This window comes from Saccostrea echinata, unplaced genomic scaffold (assembly GCF_033153115.1).
Source record: "Saccostrea echinata isolate AGI-Se365-2 ecotype Australia unplaced genomic scaffold, CSIRO_AGI_Sech_v1 ptg000006l, whole genome shotgun sequence".
In the NCBI taxonomy this organism is placed as follows: Eukaryota; Metazoa; Mollusca; class Bivalvia; order Ostreida; family Ostreidae; genus Saccostrea; species Saccostrea echinata.
This window is the reverse complement of record NW_026889755.1, coordinates 3239237-3260618: the sequence shown is the minus strand read 5'-3', so window position 1 is coordinate 3260618 and position 21382 is coordinate 3239237. Positions and strand designations below refer to the sequence as shown.

At 33.5% G+C, this 21382-nt stretch overlaps 1 protein-coding gene across 1 annotated transcript in view; it reads right to left on the bottom strand.

Annotated features, from left to right (window-relative positions):
- The window catches only part of LOC133180171 (protein draper-like), a 53844-nt gene that overhangs the window by 13895 nt on the left and 18567 nt on the right, over positions 1–21382 (bottom strand). Inside the window, exons 4-5 of the mRNA XM_061314740.1 lie at positions 8933–9169; positions 6224–6463 (exon numbers count right to left, since the gene is read on the bottom strand). Of these exons, the coding sequence (XP_061170724.1) occupies positions 6224–6463; positions 8933–9169 (477 nt within the window). The remainder of the gene's footprint in view (positions 1–6223; positions 6464–8932; positions 9170–21382) is intronic.

Here is a 21382-nt window from a genome sequence, read left to right as displayed (position 1 = left end):
TTGCCGAAAACAATGCGAGAAAACTTCAGATCAGGTGTCAGATCTACGATGGAAATGTAAGTTTAATGTTGAAATTTTTTTCGTATGAGTTACGATTACAGAGTTCACAAAATTGTCTAAACAGCTGTTAAAGCTTGCATTTGCGTCATTTAAATCACCTCGGTTGTCTTGATGATTAAATACACGTACTTCCTATTATAATGACACAACAGTCACCCCTAAAGATAAAACTTCATAACAAAAAAAATGTGCAAGCTTTTATTTTTTTTTACTTCTGTTTTTGTAATTCTTACCCCATTCTCAATCTTTAATTAATCTCATCCTAACAAATTCAAATTGAAATAGAAAGTACTTTAAACTTACATATTGTTTGTTTAATTCATGTTTGTTATTATTAATGTTATAGGTGACACATTAGCTGACTTATCACCATGCCTGCAAGAATTTCTGAAAGGACTGGAAGGTTTGTGGTGCACATGTGGTGCATCATTTTTTAAGTCTGCTTAATTAGGCTGTTATGATAAAAAATGATATGAATATGAAATGTTGATCTAGGTATCTATCACAATTGTAATGTAGCCTTTAAAATTAACAACAGAATTAAAAGCAATTTGATTAAAATCAGATCTTTGTTACGCTCCGAAATTCTGATGGTCGCTGTACAAAGATCTGAAGACATCCCATTGAGGGTCACGTCAGAATGAACTTTGGATTATCCAATGAAAACGCCGTTGGCAGATTCTTTGGATGTGCTTTACGCGAAACATTCCGAAGAAAACGAGTTCCGAAAATACGCAATGGCGGCGCCCATGACATTGTTGAAATTTTTCATCTGAGCAACATTTGCGTTGTTTATTGATCGATATGGATGCAAACAAATATAAACAGTGGAGGAAAAGTGACCATACGGAAGATTTTAATAGATGTGCAATATGTGTGTGTTCCCTCCGACTCTGAAAGTTTGCAGAAAATTTGAGATGGTCATGATTCCAAAAACAATGCGAGAAAACTTCAGATCAGGTGTCAGATCTACGATGGAAATGTAAGTTTAATGTTGAAATTTTTTTCGTATGAGTTACGATTACAGAGTTCACAAAATTGTCTAAACAGCTGTTAAAGCTTGCATGTACATCATCTAAATCACCTCGGTTGTTTTGATGATTAAATACACGTACTTCCTATTATAATGACACAACAGTCACCCCTAAAGATAAAACTTCATAACAAAAAAAAAATGTGCAAGCTTTTAATTTTTTTTTACTTCTGTTTTTGTAATTCTTACCCCATTCTCATTCTTTAATTAATCTCATCCTAACAAATTCAAATTGAAATAGAAAGTACTTTAAACTTACATATTGTTTGTTTAATTCATGTTTGTTATTATTAATGTTGTAAGTGACACATTAGCTGACTTATCACCATGCCTGCAAGAATTTCTGAAAGGACTGGAAGGTTTGTGGTGCACATACTATAAAATGTAATAATTTTTCACATACACCTACTTATCATTTGTAAAGTCTTAAAATTGATATATCAATTAGGCCATTCCAACCAAAAGAATCAATTTCAGAACTCCTGATTTTGTTTTTTTCCCTGTTCTGTGGAGTTAAAACAAACACACACACACACTTAAAAATGACCTTACTTTTATGTGACTCATTGACAAGATATTAAGTAAATTTGTATTCTCTTAGCCTCCACAGTGACTATGTTACCACTTTTCTGTCACGATAGTTTTATGATGTCCTTGTAAATTATAAGTCAGGAAATGACCCAAGAAAATAAGAGCAGCAAAATGATATATTCTACTTTTGTCTCATCTACGTTCATTATTTTCACATCCTTGAGGTACATTTAAGTATTTAAAACATGGATCCTGGTGGGGCATTTGTATCACACCCACACTTTTTGTTTAAATATCATGCTAACTGGGTGTAAGGTATGTTATTAATTTAACCTGCAAATTTAAATACATTGTACATGCTGAATGTTCCTTGAAATAACGTAGAATGTATAAATTTTTTAGGTGACTGACACTGTGCATTATTTTTGTGGAGAAAAGTCTGCCATGTTAACCTCTGCTCTCCAAAATACTGTATACAGTGCCATTGTGTGGGAAATGAAAACACAGTATCCTCTATTTCCTGTATCAGTGGTCTACATCTGGTTCAAGAAGAAAAGTAGAAAAGCTGAGTTAGAAAAGACAGCATTCCTTCCTATGAAAAAAAGGAACATAAAGACATAATGATCTTTACTTTGAAGCAGTAAAAAATATGTATGCCCTCATTGTCTTGAAATTTTGAATGTGTTTTCATTAGCTGTCTCTGATTAAAATGAAAAGAAAATCATCACACCAGTGTCAGCAGCCATTATAGTCCTGAATTTTATAATATTAAATAAGTAATGATAAACATAATTCATAAAACTTTTTATTACAATTATATATTTCAAAAAAAAAATGCAAATTGTATACTTTCTTTTATTGCATACTTGTCTCTCCAGTTCCCATTGGACATGTGTGATGATTGTAGAATGTATTCTAAACAATGAATGTTCATTGATGCAAGTCTGTTTTAATACAAATTGGAGTTTCTTGAAAATAAACAACTTTAACTTTTTGCTACTGTCTAACTTTTTACCACTGTCTATAGATATACTTTGATTGATATGACAATAGTTCTCCTGACAGTCCACCAAGCTTAAAATGGGGGAAAACATGCACAATACAGGTATAACAACTTTCTTGTTCATTGTCTTCCGTGGTATGTGAGAACACAGGAATAATGTTTGAGTACAGAAATGGTTTTGAATATCAATGGGTTTAGTTTGAAAAACCAGAGCCTGGCAGGGTCTGTCATCATTTTCGCTGCTCCCTGAAACAATGAAAAACAAGTAAATGATGGGGGTTGAAATGGATGCTACAAATATTATTTTCAACAACAGCAATAACTATTTTTATTTGTAATCAGAAATAAGTATAACAATCTTTAGTGTCTTTTATGCCATGTATGTTTAGCTGTAAATATAAACAGAGGTGAATAATTTAAGCTGCTGGAAGGGATAAATTCTTGGGATTATTTTAGAAAGTAACACATAGAAAGGATTTGTTTGATGGAGCAGTGTTGCAGGAAATCTTAAAGAATTTTGAACAAAGTATGTAAATTTTAATTAGAAAGCTCTGACATGTTGTGTATGCTAAACAATGAAAGTTCAAAAATGTTTTGATGTGCCAGGGGGGTTTAGAATTTTAGGGAGGGGGTCTGCAATTTTTATTGACTGACAGGCCCTATGGGACAGTGGTGCAAAAAAAGGATTATGGTGGTAATGTATACACACCAGACAAAGAATGAATACATGTGAGAAGAACTATAAAAATAAGATTGAACTACAAATCAAGTATCATAATTAATGAAATTTAATCAGAAACATAACATTTTTCTTTTTAATGCTACATTTATTGTGTGTAAGATACCTTGTTTTTTATGAAAATGCTAGTCTAAATGCAACTTGTAACTTGTGTCAACATTCACTTTGTTTTTAAAATGCAATATGTTCTTTTCACTTATGACTGCCTTTGACATCGGACAATCCCCAAGATTCAGGTAAAGCCCGTAGATCAATATATATTATTTAAAAAAATTCGTGTGAGATTTTCTAGATTGACCTTTATCATCATTACCTCGATAAAATATTTTGTTGACCTGTCACCTGTCTGGTGCTCCGTCTTGAGTGTCACAACGGGACAACACGCCATAGACTTGCAACAGCTGAGAGAGTGACATCCCATAACCAATCGGAAGTAGAATTCTGCATTTCTGCTTGTACATGAAACATAATTAACTCGCTATTTCATTTTATACAAAGAACCGATCTGCACTTCACCCACTTCGTTCTTATTTCGCCATGTTTACGCTATGACCATACCCCTTATATATCCCGATCATTGATTGGCGGAAGAGATAAATTTTCATTGGCTAGTATAAGGTCGTGAACTTTATACAAAGTTCATTCTGACAGGACCCTCAATGGGATGTCTTCAGATCTTTGTACAGCGACCATCAGAATTTCAGAGCGTAACAAAGATCTGATTTTAATCAGATTGAATTAAAAGAGGCTTAAGCGTGCAGGTATCGTAATGGTTGAATTTTAACTCCATTGGCGGATCCAGGGAGGGAGGGGTTGCGGGTGTTGGAACCCCCTTTATTTTTGCAGAAAGAGGTAGAGAGAGAGAATGTTTTTTATGTAATATAGATATTTTTAGGCTACTATCTTAAATAAAATAAGTACTTCAATCTCTGCCCTTTCTGCTCTCTAGATAGCGTTTTGCTTATTGCTTTCCTCCGTGTACCTTCACAACCCCGGCCCCGGGCCTCGACCACTCACACGTAACATGAAAGATTTCACTTTGTTATCATCGGAAGATTCCGGCGAACGTACGGCTATGCCATTTTTGGTCCATCTTCTAAAGTAACAAACTTTAAAAAGTGTGCATAGCCAGAAGAGAATATTTATCTCCTTATATTATGGGGATATTTTAAGCAACGAAGAGAAAGGTTCAAAATGTCCCCGTAGTATGTGGGGGAGGGGGGCTCACTTTTTCTTTAAAAAGTAATCTTTTGTTATAATTTTAATATATTATTAGTTTTGATTTGCATTGGAAGCTCTCCCGCACTTTTTGTTGCGGGAAGGTTCAAAATACGGAAAGTCAAACATTTAAAAGAAATCAAAATGTACCTAAAAGTTAGGCGAAGCCTATCCCCCCCCCCCCCCCCCCGAAATAGGATTTTACAGTGTGGTGCACAGGTTGTTATTTTTATTTTATTTATTTATTTATTCATTTTTGCTTGTCAACTCTTTTTGGAGGTTGCCCCCTTTGAAAACCGTTGCTACGGGCTTGAATTTCAGTGCCTGTATGCGGTGTGAGAAAAAAACCCACCCTGGAGAACTAGAGGGTCTCGGCACTCGAGTTATCTAAAGCGATGCTAGGTTATCGATTAACTCGATCAATTTAAAATCCGAAAAAGGTTAATTTTGTGTGTGTTTTTTTCCCTCTGTCTCTTTTTAAATAACGGAATAATTAACATATGCAATCGTAACTTCTCGGCAAAACAACGTCGTGTTTTTCCGAGCTCGCCAGAAAGGTCTGAGAAGATCTCATCGCACGTGTGTAGACCTAGGCTATTTGGTCTTGCAAGCACAGGTGTGTTCACTGTTTTCTAGTGACACTTAGACTTGTGACAGTATTTGCTACGGACATGAAGAACTATACACCAGTTTCATAACATGTGCAGTTTTTTTTTTTCTAGTGAAAATTGGAGTAAATTAAAAGTCGAATATCTTGGATACGGAGTAACCCACATCTATTCTTGTTAACACGGCCGTCAAAGCATCCATAGACGAGTTCATTGGTTACTCTGAAAAATGGCACAGGTTATCCTTTCGTTAACATTTTCTACATTGATCTGTCTACTTTGAGTGGTTGTACTATCATAGCAAAATTGTTAAATTTTATCCCCGATTGTATGGTCTATAGTTTTGTCATTAAAAAAATCGGGCTATTTCGATACATGTAACCAATAACGGCTGGGACTTGACCATGTTGACATCTGTACTAGATTTATCCGGATGACATTCTAAGATGGTACACGTGTAGCACAGATTTGTAGTACGCAGATTTTTTTTTATGTTTCTCCCTCTCCCCCACATGGAAACACGTTGCTACAGGCCTTTATCAAGCTATATTTGGATTGCTGTCTATTAATTTAATTTGCGAACCTTGATGCACAAAACTAATGCCGGTTAACATGGTAAAAACTAGCTTTTAAAGCCTAGTAGTTCAACAATGTTCAAGCTGTTAAGTTATCTATATAAGTTCTTCCTACTTATTTAAAATGCTTGTACCATAGAATTTAGTTTGTTTATAAGGATATATGTATAAAAGAGAAATTCGGATCTTGGTTACGCCAAAGAATACATAAATACGATGTGCAGATTTTAGAGCGAGGTTTGCCAATGATTCGCATATTCTAATTCGTAAAGGGCGAATTGTTCTAAGGGCAATTAAGTTGTTTTAGAGACTCTCTAGCATTCTTGCGCAGGCGTAGCCTGACGTAAGCCCATGGCATCCGGTTAAACCCCGCTTATATATTTTCTGCGTGGACCTCAGGGTCCACGCAAATACTTACAAACCATCAACAAGACAGACGTACAGGAAGTTGCTTACCATGCACTATCACTTCGCATAACTCTGTTATGATTGTAGTTTGGTAACCAACAGGATAGGTAATGTTCTTTAATCTTTCATTGTAATAAATGACGTAACGACCATGTTTCATGCATGTGGTACTGAAATCCAAGGGGGGTAACCCAGACTTGTCCTTGTAACAAAGAAACCAATTGTCTCTATCGGTGGAGTTTGAAATATGAATGGAAAATCCCGCAAATCGTCCTCTTTGTCGCTTCTCTGAAGAATTTGTTTAAAATAAGAATTAATGTGATTTATCTGCTATATGCATAAACAAATCTCTACTACTACCAGGAAATCAAGCAGTCAATAATTCCTAAACCATCATAATGCTACTTTTTCATTTTAATATCGTAGCCGATGACAAACATGCTAGCAATACAAAGTAGGAGTATTATCGCCTATTAACACTAAGAATAGTCATGGTATTACTTTATCCGATTGACTGCGTCCTTGGCAAGTGTATTTTAAGCCTTGCTTTAACTTGATAAATAGAAAATACTACAATTTCATCGATTTGAATATTTAACAGTGAAGTAAGTTAGCGCTTTAAATTTTACATTAGATCGAATATTCTATACCATCATTCATTACATGCACAAGCTATTATTGGATAAATATAAATTTCCTTACATTTAAACAAAATTCGATACGAATTTTAAGTGTGGAAATGTGAAGTGCATGTTACAGAGAAATGTAATAAAGAGAAAGAGGAGGATGAGGGACAGTTTTTTTTTTCATTTTCGTCTGTGATCTAACGTATTTAAGATGTCCCATACGAACGATTTTACGTCATTTTCTCCAAACGAAATTAATGTTACCTGTCTGGAAAGAAAAAAGCGAAATAAGATTTCCCCCCAAACAATTTGTTCTCATTTTGGAGACCGTTCAATATTTGACAGACAGCATGCTTTGTGAGGGTCTCTTCAACAAACCTCAGTCAATAAAAATATGACGTAACTGCTTTTTGTAAAACGCACGGTACTTTCATGATTGATTGTATGTTGTTTTACCGCCCATTCGAGAATTTTTTACACATAAAGAGACGTCACCATAGACCGGTGAAGGGCTTCAAATTTCGACCTTTATTCGGCACTCAGGGCCATTGAGTAGTGAGGGGTCTTTATCGTGCCAACGCCTGCCGTGACACGGGACCTCAGTTTTTAAGGTAACATACGAAGGACCAGCAACTTTCACTTCAAAGTGCCGAGCGCATGGCGAAGGAAAAATTGCTACCCATTTTTTTATCGACTTAGGTCAGTCGCGGCCGAGATTCGAACTCACGACCTCCCGATCACGGAGCGAGCGCTCCACCGACTGAGCTACTGTGAACGGTGATACTTTCGTGAGAAAATTGTGGCTTTTTCGGATGAAAATTCATAAACCTAGGTCATGTGTCATGACAGGCGTTGACATTATTAGCTCCTTGAATGTCTATTAAAAGTTTAGGCAGCTATATTTTAGGCCCTGTGAATTTCTGAAAAATCAAAATTGCTTAGTTTTAGCTGACAGTGCATCAAATATCACTTTGGCCCTTGTCGAAAGCATTTCTATTGTAAATGACGCAATTTTCTCACTCGTCAATACATAATGTCATTAATTCCGTCAACATTCCCATTTCCTGAAAATTTCTTCAGAAATGACCAAATTTCCAAGGCGCTTTTCAATATTTTGTATAGAGCACAACCTTTGATCCAAAGTGTGCAATCATGTAATGATAGAACTGTTTCTGAAGATTACAAAACAAATTTTATTTTTAGGAGAGGGTGCTCATGTCTTAATTTTTTCCTGGAGGTACTCGAATACACCTGTTTCCTGAAAAAAATTAGAAAATTGCAAATTCACAAAGCCTATTTTCAATACCTGGAATTTCAGAGGAAACCATTTTCATAGGAAATGAAAGCACTAAGTCTCTACTTAAGGACATACGCAACGTACCTTACCTACTGATAATTTTTCAAGATATTCTTAATTTAAAAATATAGTGTCATCAGATGTTCGAAGACAAAAAAATCAGCCTGCATTACCAGGGGTTTTGAAATATATCAATTGATAAAAATTCTTGTATAATTCAAAGAAAAATATACAAAAATTACTATACATATATTCTAAATGTTTTTTTCACCCAAACTTGTTTTAGAAGAAGTGTACAACAGCATATATAGACATTAAAATGTAGCACACAATTTCTTTAAGTATTGGAACTCTTCAACTCCAGGGAAAAGGGCAATAAAGTTCAAACTACGTTGCGTACACTGATGTCTGAAATAGGACATATGGTGCAAGTAAATAAATTTTAATAATTGGAATCATCACAACTTTTACAAAGGAAACTTTTTAGCAAGCACCTTTTCTGGATATTCCCAAAACTAATGACCACATCACTTGAAGTTTGTATTTTTAGCTTTTGTATGACTAAAATAACCCAAAAAAAGAAAGAAAAGAAAAAGAAAAAAGAGAAACTATAGTTTTTAATGGAAATAATCTAAATAGGTTCTCTTCCGTTATTTGTAAATTATTTGGAACGCACAACACAAGGTAATCGTTAGTTTTTTTTTCATTCATTATAGTTTTAACTTTGATTAATTTGATATTTATTTTTTTAAAATCACAAAAATATGGAATCAATGAAGACAAACATCAGAGACTAGGTAAAAGCTTATGATTTATATATAAAAAAACATATACCGTATACTGAGCCATAGTCTTTGAAAAGTATCCTGATACTGTAAATACTGTAGATATCACCCAAGTTAACTCTCCAAAGTACACTTGTGTGTGGGGAGGTTCGTCCTATTTCATAGTTCCGTGTGCAGGAGGATGGGTCTCTATCAACTGCATTGCTTGAAATAAACCGAGTTGGGTCTTGTGGATCCAAAGGAGCACTTAGAGTCTGATAGGAAGTTTTACCATGTGCTAAATCAACTTAAAACGAAAACAACTTTAGTTATATTAATTTCAGTTTCTATAAGCTGTTTGTTTTTCCTTTGCACTGTAATTCTACTGTTTTTTTCTTTACACTATAATACTAATATAGATGTCACCAGCATACCTTTACCGATTTTAAGGAAAGTACATAAATATAAATACCCATGCCTCTATTCATGTTTTTAAAGAAAGAAATGAAATAATACTTTCATATATATCGCAAAAACACGATAAGCGCATAACCTGATGGGATACACGATTGGTAATTTAAAATTACAGACTATTATGTACAAAACAAAATACAATATGTAGCTACATTAATAACTATTTTAATTAGTTAATAAACTATGTACATACATTGTATATATCTATTATTATTTATTAATTCAATTTTTTTTTTTAATTTTACCATTTTAATGGTATGAAAACAACTGAGAGAAGACTGAAATACCTTTTGTCGGATATATTTTTACTTACCTACTTACACTGTAGTCCTCTTCATGCATTGAGCACATAAGGCCTAGGATATATTTTTTGGTATAGCTAATTTATTAATTTTTACGTGTTCCATTAGGACTTATGTGCGTACATTTTCACAGCAATAAAAACGCATGTAAAAATTTAAGGCATTAAAATTCGTAAATATTTTCGTAGTTTTTCTAAACAAAGCTTAATTATCAGCACATATGCGTACCAATTTTCAACCTTTCTTTTCTCCAAATTAAGGACATTTCTTTGGTATGCATAATAAATTTTCTCTTTGACACTTGCTGTATGTTTATCTGATGCAGTGCTGTGCGAAGGGAGTCAAATACATATACATGTACCTTTTTTTCTCATAGAAACACCTTCCTCCGTTATTTTTCCCGTTCTAATAGGCTTGAATATAAATCAATTTGATTACTTGGTTTAATTTTGAAGTAAATCGCTGCTACCTAAACAAGCATGTAGTCTCAGAAATATTGAAAAGATATAAGTTATAAAGTTTTCATGACTTTAATAGAAATACGTCATTCTTTTCTTAATCAACATATCACTCGGTCGATTGCACCTCTTCTATCAGATTAAGAAATGTCGAATGATTGCCAATTGAAAAGTGTACATATGGGCACTTCTTGTGAAAATAAAATTGTCTAGGATCTCATCAAACTAATTGCCGGATAATTTTCCTTTTTATTCGCATCCACATTCGAAAAAAAAAAGAAACAGAAAAAAAAGAAAAGTGAAAAACTAATATAACCAATTAACTTGTTATTTTGTAAAAACTTATAGACGTTTAAAAGAATTCGCTTTATATAAGATAGTTCATAAAAGTTTGACAGAATATTCTTTCTAAGATCGATAATACAGGGATTAAAATTCAGTGGTTAAAGAAAAGAATAATTTTTTCACGCTTTGGGATTTAAGAAAATGACATAAATATAATTTAACGACTCAAGCTTAAGACCGTAAAGCAGGCAGGAGGCAGCTTATCGCGTTTGGTGGTTTTTAATACGAATAATATCTGTATTTTTTTTAAATAAAAGTCATGTGATTTACATGTAAACTTTTTTTTTTTTTTTTTTTTTTTTTTTTTTTTGCAACCCCGCTTGATTTTATATGAGCCTTAGCCATACAATCATGCTTTTTCATCATAAAGAATTTAAAGAGTAGATACAATTCTTTTTCACGAACAGTTTGTTATAAGGTGTGATAGCGTTTATAAGAAGGTGTGGTAGAGTTTAGACGTTACAACTTACGTCACACAATATTATCATAAAACAGCCCCCCAACCCCCTTTTGATTATCATTCCAATAACAGCGTGTCAATTTACTAAATCGACCGTAGAATCGATGGATGTTTGATTTCAATGAAATCAATACTACTGTGCATTTGAAAGACAGAATCCAGCAATACTACTGACAATACTGACCAATCGTATTGAATGATTGTTCACGAGTATACAGTAAACAACAATTACACGTGGACAGGCAAAGCAAGTTTTACTTCCTATATCCATAATGTCATGTTGTAATAGAAATATAGTTCCTAATTAGGTTTAGCTATTTAACCTTTAGTACATGTACAAGGAAGAAACGGTCGAAAGATAAACTCATTAAGCTTTAATAAATTTTGTTGATTAATACAAATCACTGGTGTTTCTTTCACGGTAGATGGAGGACTAAAATGCTTCTTTTTCTTTAGATTTCTCTTGAAACCTGCTTAGCTATATAGCATAATAGTAGCAGAGTAGCCTTACTAATTCCATGCGTTAAATTTTCTTGTACTAGTATTAACTTCACCCGGTCAAATCACAACCAAATATGAAAGTGCTTTTTTGGGAACAGAAAACGGCTTTCACTGACCACGTGTTGCTGCTTCCTACAAATGACGTAATGGAAAACAACCATTCAATGTGATTGGTCAGTATTGTCAGTGGTATTGCTGGATTCTGTCTTTCACATGCACAGTAGTATTGATTTCATTGAAATCAAACATCCAATCCATGAGTAATATGGTAATCAATTTGTGAAAATTTACTACGGTCGATTAAGCAAACTGACACGCTGTTATTGGAATGATAGTACATATACAATGTACTTTATTAATTTTTTGTACCTGCCTTTCGAGAGTTTTTTTTTTTTTGGGGGGGGGGGGGGTGAAAGGATAGTTAGTTAGAACATTTAAATGTAAATAAAAGCGATTTTCCTCATAAATAAAAGCGATTTTCCTCATTCCTTATGGATTCAAATTTGACCTGAATTAAGTTTTACATATTTTTACTTAACGGGATAAACACCCTGCTTGGCATTACAAAAAGAAGTCTTTTAATTCTTATTTTATCAATATTTTCTGTCCAAAAAATGTATTTAAAACATCAAAATAACATCGAAATATAGCAGATAAGATAAATTTTATTTTTAAAATATCATCGTTTATCGAAACTGTCAATTAACAATTCCAGTAAACAACTCTTCATTAATTTATTTGTACAAGATCCTGATGATACGTATGTGCATTTAATTAAATCTTCACATTTATCGTAATTTCCTTTAATTTATATTTCTTCCCAAAACCGATTTCTATTATTAGTTTTTTCTTAATCTCTAGTTTATGTACATAAGAATACTTCCAGAAAAGGCGGTAAAATTAGAAGTCTTCCGAATGCACACGACAAACGGAAAACCTGATAAACGCAAAACATGCGATACGATAAACGAAAAACCTGTCTGATAGGATATACCAGCACGATACGATAGGATATACACACGATAAGACACGATAGAATTGTCAAGAAAAAAGTTACTTATTTATACAGACTACAGGAAGATAAGGATGCGTTGAGTTTGACTGGAAGTTTTACCATTTTCTAAATTAACTTGGAAAAAAAAATGATAAAAAAACTTCACTTATTCTAATGCAATGCTTTATTACCTAGACAATACTGAAAAACGAACCTATAATAGACCATTATTTTGTGTTGCAAATTTAATATTCATATGCTGGGTGCATGCTACATGAAATTTCTGATGAGCAACTAACATGCACATGTATATAGAACATTAGGCCAAAATAAAAAAAATAGGTTTGTTTCCCCTAACGCGACCGACCCACTTAAATCGTGCCGACTGAAAAGTTTTTTTAATAAGATTATTCAAATATTTATTTTTATTGTTTATCAACTCTATAAAACACAATTTCATCAAAATTCGTTTTTTATCAGAACGGTGGCTTTTGTTTTACTCTCATTTAGCGCCCACAACATGTGGCCACAGAGGGTTATATATCTAGTGTTATAAACAATGGCGATGTATCAATCTTAATATACATCTTTAACTTATTAGAATCCTACGCTCTGGAAACATTTCGTGAATTAAATATACCATGACTAAGGAGTGTTAAGATGGTATTTACAAATGTGTCTTCTAAATTAACTTACGTAGTAAGCATGACAAAGCTTGCCTCATGAGCAGAGGAGGGGCCCAATTTGTGTATGCATATCAATAAATTTCACTCCATTTCATTCGTTTCGATCTAAAAAACACTTCATGTATGATTCTATTTTTACTATATAGGACCATAGGATTTGTAAATAAATCTTTGTATAATTATTTCATCTCGATGAATATAATTCGGATGTCGTTTCTTCATTCCTTTTATTTATGGGGTAAACTTCGTGACTATAACATTAGATATATGAAACTTTAATCATTTTAGATATGGTTTGGTTGAATTAAATATTGTTTATACAGGTACTCTCTTTTCAAATAGTGTTGAAATCTTTAAAGTTGGCTTATGGTACGGCTTTCTGAGACGTCCAGTTATTTTTCTTTTCTTTAGTTGGGCCCTTGAAAATAGGTTGTTTCTTTGCTTTAAAACACCTTTAAAAATTGCTGGGTTGACAGCATTTGGACACCTGCCTGGTGGAGGGCTCCTAATTTAGACTTTTACTCGGCACTTATGGCTATTGATCATAAAGCATCAGTAAGGGATCTTTATCGTGCCAACATCTACATGTATACTGTGACACTGCATGGCCCAACGTTTTTTACGGTCTCATTTGACTGACTAGTTTCCACGCCCCACGTCGGGACCTGTGACTTAGAATAAGCTCCTGAATTACGTCGCGACTTCAAAACGAATCACTAGAATTACTTCGCCACGCAAGGCCCTTGACATTTTATCTGTGTAAGCACTCGAAGATGATAGGTTTGAAAACAAATATACTCGGATGGCAGATGGTTGAGTATTTGCGAATCTTGTCTTTTTGTAAAAATTCAATTTCAATAAATTTACGCTGGCCTGAGATATTTCACAAGTTCAAATGAATATTTGTGAATTAATTTACCATACATGTTGCTTTTAAATTTCATTTGTATGATCTTCGGGTAAAATATCGGTTTCTTTTGTTCTTTCTTATTTATAGAGATATTATTCAATTTTCAGAATGTATTTTCAAAACTGCTGTCAGAAAGAAAAAATAATTTACCTACTTACCAACTCAACTTGAAATTTTAGGGTCGAGTTAGGGGAAACAAAGATATTTTTAATGATGGCCTTATTCTAGGGTTTCACTTAATATTTTGTAATATATCAAAAACTGTACAATATAAGTTCATTATTTTCAAAAAACAAGCATTTTCCCCTTGTTTCCCTGATTACTTTCAGATACTATACCAAGGATAAGATTATTAAATTTAATGAAATTGGATAATTGTAATATGGTCGTAAACATACTCTAATTGAAGTTATTAAGCTATATATATTTATGTTTACTCCTGATGTACATTGTATAAAAATATTTGCCAGAAGCTTTTACTAAAATTTTCTCTGCGCCACATTTATTGTTTTTATTAACGATTAAAACCTTCAACTGTTACGGGTAGGATAATGATGACTTCGAAAATACATGTCTGTAACTGATACCAGATCTTTGTTAAAAAATGAGAATTAGTTATGTTTGAATTATCATTTTGATATTACGACATTACATAATTTGCACATAATGTGTAAGAGTTACAATTGCTACATTTCACTGTTCAAATTATATAGGTTCGGTGCATGTAAAACTACGTTATTATGATGAACAACAATTTACTTTGAAGTGTATTAAGAATGAAGAAAAAAATCATTTAACATACATACCATATGCAAATGTCCTTTTAAATCCGAATGACAAAAGCAATAATTTGAGCATTATTACGGTAGAAAAGTCTGCGTTGCTTCTACTAGACATTACTTTTTAAATTTATGGCGAGGAAGTAATGTAATAAGTTATGGCGGGTCTTTTCCACAATAATATCAACTGTTTGCGTTTTGTGTATACATCCTAATAAATCAGTTACCATGATATATGTCTGAAAGAACAAGTGCACTTATGCGCCACGGTAAAAATTTAAAAAAAAAAATAAGATTCGAATTAAGCATAATTTTTCATCTCACATCATCAATTGATATCTAATTATAAGATTCAACAAATTTTACCTCTAAAATACATGTTTTTACAAAGAGCAAAGCCATACAATGTGGTAGGGGTCAGCCGACATTTGTGATTTTTATACTTAATCGAGGACGGGCATTCGAAATGAATGCCGGTCCTACTTTCGGAGCCTTTTTTATTTTCAGCCTATAAAAACTTATGCCAAAGACAAAAGACGCACTATATATTTATAGCACTTGTGTGAAAGTAGGAAATTTGTACAACATTAGGCTAGTGCTTAAAATATTAAAAATTTATGAAAAGTTCAATGTTTTTCCTATAACAAGTTGGAGCTATTTACATGTACCTGTGTGACATCTGTTGAACCCAACTGTGGGATAAATTATTTTAAATAGTCACAAGAGTTCTACCCGGTAAACAATCCTCAAAAGCGCTCACCGTAGACACAGCCAAGTTTTATATAGTTCTGCTTTAGGGATGTTTGCATGTATTTGGTTTTTTGGAAACCAGTGTTTAACTATTACCAACAGAGAAGGATTTGGCTATATACTCTGTATTAAAAGGGCACTGAAAAGGACCCATTCTCTATTGTGTAAGTGCACTAAGTCTTGTCCTTTGCAATTAAATATATATTAATAATTATTCCGAATGACTTTCCTTGTGGTATGAATTGCCAATTTCTGTTGGTTATTTACCTTGCAAAACACATGAGGGCCTTGCTACTACTTCCTTCGATTGAAAATAAAAGAACATTGGAAATTGTCCTCAGAGCTTGTAGTAAGACGGTTTTCCCGTGTTAGTGTTAGTGTTAGCTATTTTAGTGTTATAGGATTTTATGTGGCACTCGGTTTTAGATCCTACTATATGTACCTGTAAGTATTGCTTCTCATGATCAGTGCAACCGCGGTACCATATCACTAGCTGGAATTTCAAAACTATGACATAAATTCAAAATCTAAGTACAAAAGAGGTCCATTTCGACATAAACTAACATACCATGAGTATAGAGACTATCTAAACAGGTTACATGTAAGCCTAAAGGTCTAGTGATAATATTTACCACCCTTATCCAAATATGCATAATAAAATTGTTCATTTTCATTGTGAGCTCTTTGCACCATCTTAAATTCATGAATTGAACAAATTTGAATCTACATTATCTGAGGATGCTTCCATTTAAATATAACCAATCATGGCTTTGCTGTTCTTGAGTAGAAGATTTTTAAAGATTTAACCTATGTATTCCTATGTAAAACTTTGATCACCCATTGTGGCCCCACCCGACCCCCAGGGGTCATGTTTGAACAAACTTGAATGTACACTATCTAAGAATGCTTCCATATAAATATGACCAATCATGTCTTTGCTGTTCTTAAGAAATAGTTTTTTTTAAAAATTTTTACTATGTGTTCCTACGTAAAACTTTGATCGCCCATTGTGGTCCCACCCTATCCCCGGGGGTCATGATTTGAACAAATTTGAATGTACACTATCTGAGGATGCTTCCATGTAAATATGACTAATCATGGCTTTGCTGTTCTTGAGAAGAAGATTTTTAAAGATTTTCCTATGTATTCCTATGTTAAAATTTGATCGCCCATTGTGGCCCCACCCGACCCCAAGGGGTCACGATTTGAACAAACTTGAATCTACACTACCTGAGGATGCTTCCACATAAGTTTCATATTTTCAAGCACAGTGGTTCTTGAGAAGATTTTTTAATGATGCCATTAAGTTTTCACGAATTCTTAATTATCTCCCCTTGGAAGAAGGTGTGGCCCTTCATTTGAACAAATTTGAATCCCCTTTACTCAAGGATACTTTATGGCAAGTTTGGTTGAAATTTGCCCAGTGGTTCTGGAGAAGTCGAAAATGTGAAAAGATTACAGACGGACAGACAGACGGACTACAGACAAAATGTGATCAGAAAAGCTCACTTGAGCTTTCGGCTCAGGTGATCTAAAAAGAATCCAAAAATGATTTTTTTTTTTTTTTAAAAGTTGCATTATTAAAGGTTGATCCCTATACACAACTTACTACTGCTAAGTTGTAGTTCCTTCTCAACGCGAATAATGATGTCCTTGAAAAATGTCCCGGGTCATTTTTTGACATCGAAAATTTTTTCTTCAGCCGTAGAAAAAATGTTATTTTTTGTGAAAAAGAATCCAAGGGGTCACTTTTCTACAGGTGTAACCTATAAGAGATTGACCCCAATCCCGACAGATCTAGAGTGACACAAAACTTAACAGAGTTGATTGATGTCAAGACAAACACTGGACAAACACACAACATTACCTGTATTTCATCCTTTGGACCCACTGTGTTCTCAACACACAATAAGAATTGCACAAAGATACGCCACATTTGGTTATTGATTAAAACTTTTATTATGTCGTCCAGAACGTAAGTGATGACGACGTATTGTTATCACTATAACAATTATTTTGTCCGAGCATTTTCTCGAAGATTTTAAAATGGCGACAATTGCCATGGTATTAGTTGGAAAAACTTTTTCACACTTTTTCACACAACGAACGAGTTAACTAATAGTTTGATTTTTTTTCTGGGAGGTAGAAAATCTACCGTCACTTGTCCCTGTGCATGGACGCCGTCTGGGACGACATGTACTGTTGCTTGCAATGGTAAATATTCTAGATTAATTCTTTCTTTATCATCTGTTTCATATTTAGATAGTGCACTAATTATAGAAATAAGGGCTAACTAAGAACTAAACTATATGACAAACGGAATGACTTCTTGCATGTATATATGTACAGTGTAGTAATATTCCAGTTGTCAATCGCTTACATATGACATCTATGTCTCCAAACTTATTCGGTAAGCTAGTGCATGCTCTGATTAAAATCAACTTTTAAACAGATGCAGGATACCGACAAACAAGTTGATATTAACGGGCTTTCAAAATTCTCAATCAAAGTCGACATTAAGAAAACTATTGGGTCATTATAATGAAAACCATGCATTGGATGCCTAATGGGGTCTAAAGAGACCAGACTGCTAAATCTTTGAGCATATATTCCGTTTGAAAAGCATTAGAACAAAAGATGTAGTGAATACCACTCTAAAAACATCAGAATTAAATCAAGGAAGGAATATCCACAAGTTGAAACTCTGCCATTCAGTCACCTTTCAGTAAGCTTTCGGTCACTTTTCAGTTAACTGAATGGCAGAGTCTCATCTTGTGATCTTCGTGTCATTATGTTCATTGCTAAATCTAATCTAATCTCTAATTGAACGAAGAAGACTCGTTGGTCGCAACGAGATCGGATCTAATTATATTTACCATACTACTTTTTGTTAAATCAGCCTTATTCTTCTGTGTTTCTCTTTGACGTTCAATTATTTAGATTTCAATCCAAAATTAAATTAATTATATCATTGTTTATTGATTTGTTCTTATTGATCTTAAATTACGCATGCAGCAATTCAAACTATATTTTCTTGCATTATAAATCATTTCAACCTTGTAATTTATACTACCCAATAAGAATCTGATTTACAACAGCAACAAATAATAAGGAGACCGATTAATATAACTTTAACTTCCTTCAAAATCCTTTTTGATCTTCCTCCACTGTATGCCTGTATCTTGTGCTTGTTATTATCAAATAAAATACGCTTTAAACTAAGGAAGGAAATATTTTCCATGCAGGTGTAGCATTTCCATTCAATTAAATTGCATTTCATTTTCCATATGCACAGGCCACTGATATTTTAACACAGTTTTGTTAAAAGAGTACACGAAGCTTTACATTTTTCATTTATTCTCATGGATGATTTGTTTTAAAAATGTCCTTAACAAACAATGACCTTTTTTTGTTCAAGATCTGATTATAAAGTAAAAAAAAAGATTGAAAGGATAAGGAACTTTAAGAGTGTTTTTTTTTTTTTGTTTTGATTTTAGGGTGAAATTTAAAGGTATAGCAATTAAAAATACGTTGGAGTCAATCGAACGTCACCATGATGACAAGATGAAACGGGTTGATTGGATATACATGTGTGATATTATGGAAAAGTCAATGGATAAAAAGGAAGGCATACTAAATGTTGATTATCATTCTTTAAAAACGATTGCTAGTTGTTGTTTTTTTTAAATGTATTAAAGATTCACTCGTGTTAATTTCTTTATTGTTGACTTTTGAACTTTTCAAATATTTAGAGCACCAGAGCCAAATCCTGAGTTTCACTAAGTTGATTAAAATTTGTTAAATGTCATTGGATCTACTTTAAATATGTATCATATTCTTTTATATTACTTCCAAATTCCAAAGTGTGCCCAAAAATCCCTTTTAAAAGGAAATTTAGTATTAATTTCGTGTTAACTTATGGTTTAAATTGTTGGTTGTTGAGCAATATAGTCCCTTGTCTTCTTACTTTAGGACTGACTGCTTAATCTACGAACTGATGAGTGTTGTTACATTGTTTTGGGAGTTGTTTTGGTATTGCTTTAATGTGACTTATTTATTTACTTATATAATTAGACAAACCCCTCCTAGAGAGGAGATACACTGGTCAACTTGTGCAACAATCTAATAATATAAATTTTATGCCCCCGTAATCAAAGATTCGGGGGCATATAGGTTTTGCCCTGTCCGCCCGTCTATCTGTCTGTCTGTCAGTTTTTCCACAAAAAACTTTAACGTTGACCATAACTTTTGACGGATTGGAGCTATGTCTTTCATATTTCACCTGTGTATCCCTCTTGTGACAAGGGCTTCATTCAGGTATTATTTTTTATATAATATTTGACCATAACTTTTTAACAGTTGGTGCTAGGGCTTTCATATATATATATATATATATATATATATATATATATATATATATATATATATATATATATATATATATATATATATATATATATATATATATATATATATATATGTGTGTGTGTGTGTGTGTGTGTGTGTGTGTGTGTGTGTGTGTGTGTGTATTTCTTGTGACATGAATTTCCCTTGGACTCCATAAATTTTGACTGTTTCACCTTGACCTTGGAGTTTGACTTTCCTTCGGAAAACTTTTTAATTAGCCATAACTTTTAACGGTATATTTAATATTTTTCTAGTAATTCTTGTGACAAGACCTTTATTTCCGCACCATAAACATTGACCTTGGAGTCTGACTTACTTTTGAAAAACATTATCCTGGCAATAACTTTTGAAGGGCTTGTGTTAGGGCTATCATATTTCACAGGTGTATACCGCGTGATAAGTCCTTTCTTTGGATACCGATGTTATTGATCTCTTGATCTTGACATTGGAGTTTGACTTGCATTTGATGAATCTTTGCGTCATAGGGGCATCAGTGTTTCACAGACACATCTTTTTTTCAAGAATTGCAAACCATCTTGTATTTCAAAACTTCACAATGAATTTCAATTATAGTTTGTATTTTTGATTCTTCTCACCGTATATTTCAGTGGAGTACATATCTATTGGATGTATTCTGCAAGGGCAGACCTACATGTATATACATGTACCAGAGGTGTAGTTTTAATGCAAATATTTTTTTTATATTTCTTCAATCTTCTTACTGTTCATTATTCTATTTATGACTTATGTTTCAAAGAGAAATGCAATTTTAAAAGGTCAATATTTCATAAGCTGTTTTGATTATTAATCACACCATGTTGAAAACAAATTCCCTGACTAGACGGGCCCGTAGGAAGCAATTTCAGTTTGGGAAGGGGGGGGGGGCGCAGCCATACATTTTCAGCTGAGGGGGCACTACCAAAAATTTCCCGACAAGCAAAAAAAAAGTCATCAACTAAGAAAAATTCCTTGACAAGCCAAAAAAAAGGTCATCAGACGTTTTTATTGAGGAGGCACAAGCCTAAAGTATCTAAGTTTACTATAGTGATCTATATATCGGCAAAATTATTGGGGGGCACGGCCCCCAGTGTTCCTACGGCCGTGCTAGAACAATAGTGTCAGCAACCTTTTCCGCAGAAGACAGTCTTAACTTAAATCGCCATTGTTGAGCATTCAACCGATCTTTGTCTCAAAAAAGAGTGACCAGTCAGTTTCTAAGTGAATAGAAGCAGTCTCCCAATATGAATATGCCTTGCGTCACACTCTTCCTATTTTCAGCCTTTTCAAATAATGACGAATTACGGAGTGCGCGGGCGTCATGCGTACATCAGGCAATCCGGTGTATACGTCACGTATAGGCATGTTACTGTCGGCAACAACCTGTTAAAATTATAAGCATATCACAAAAAATTTTTAAGGTGAAAAATATGTCAGATCCTTCTTGACAACCGGAA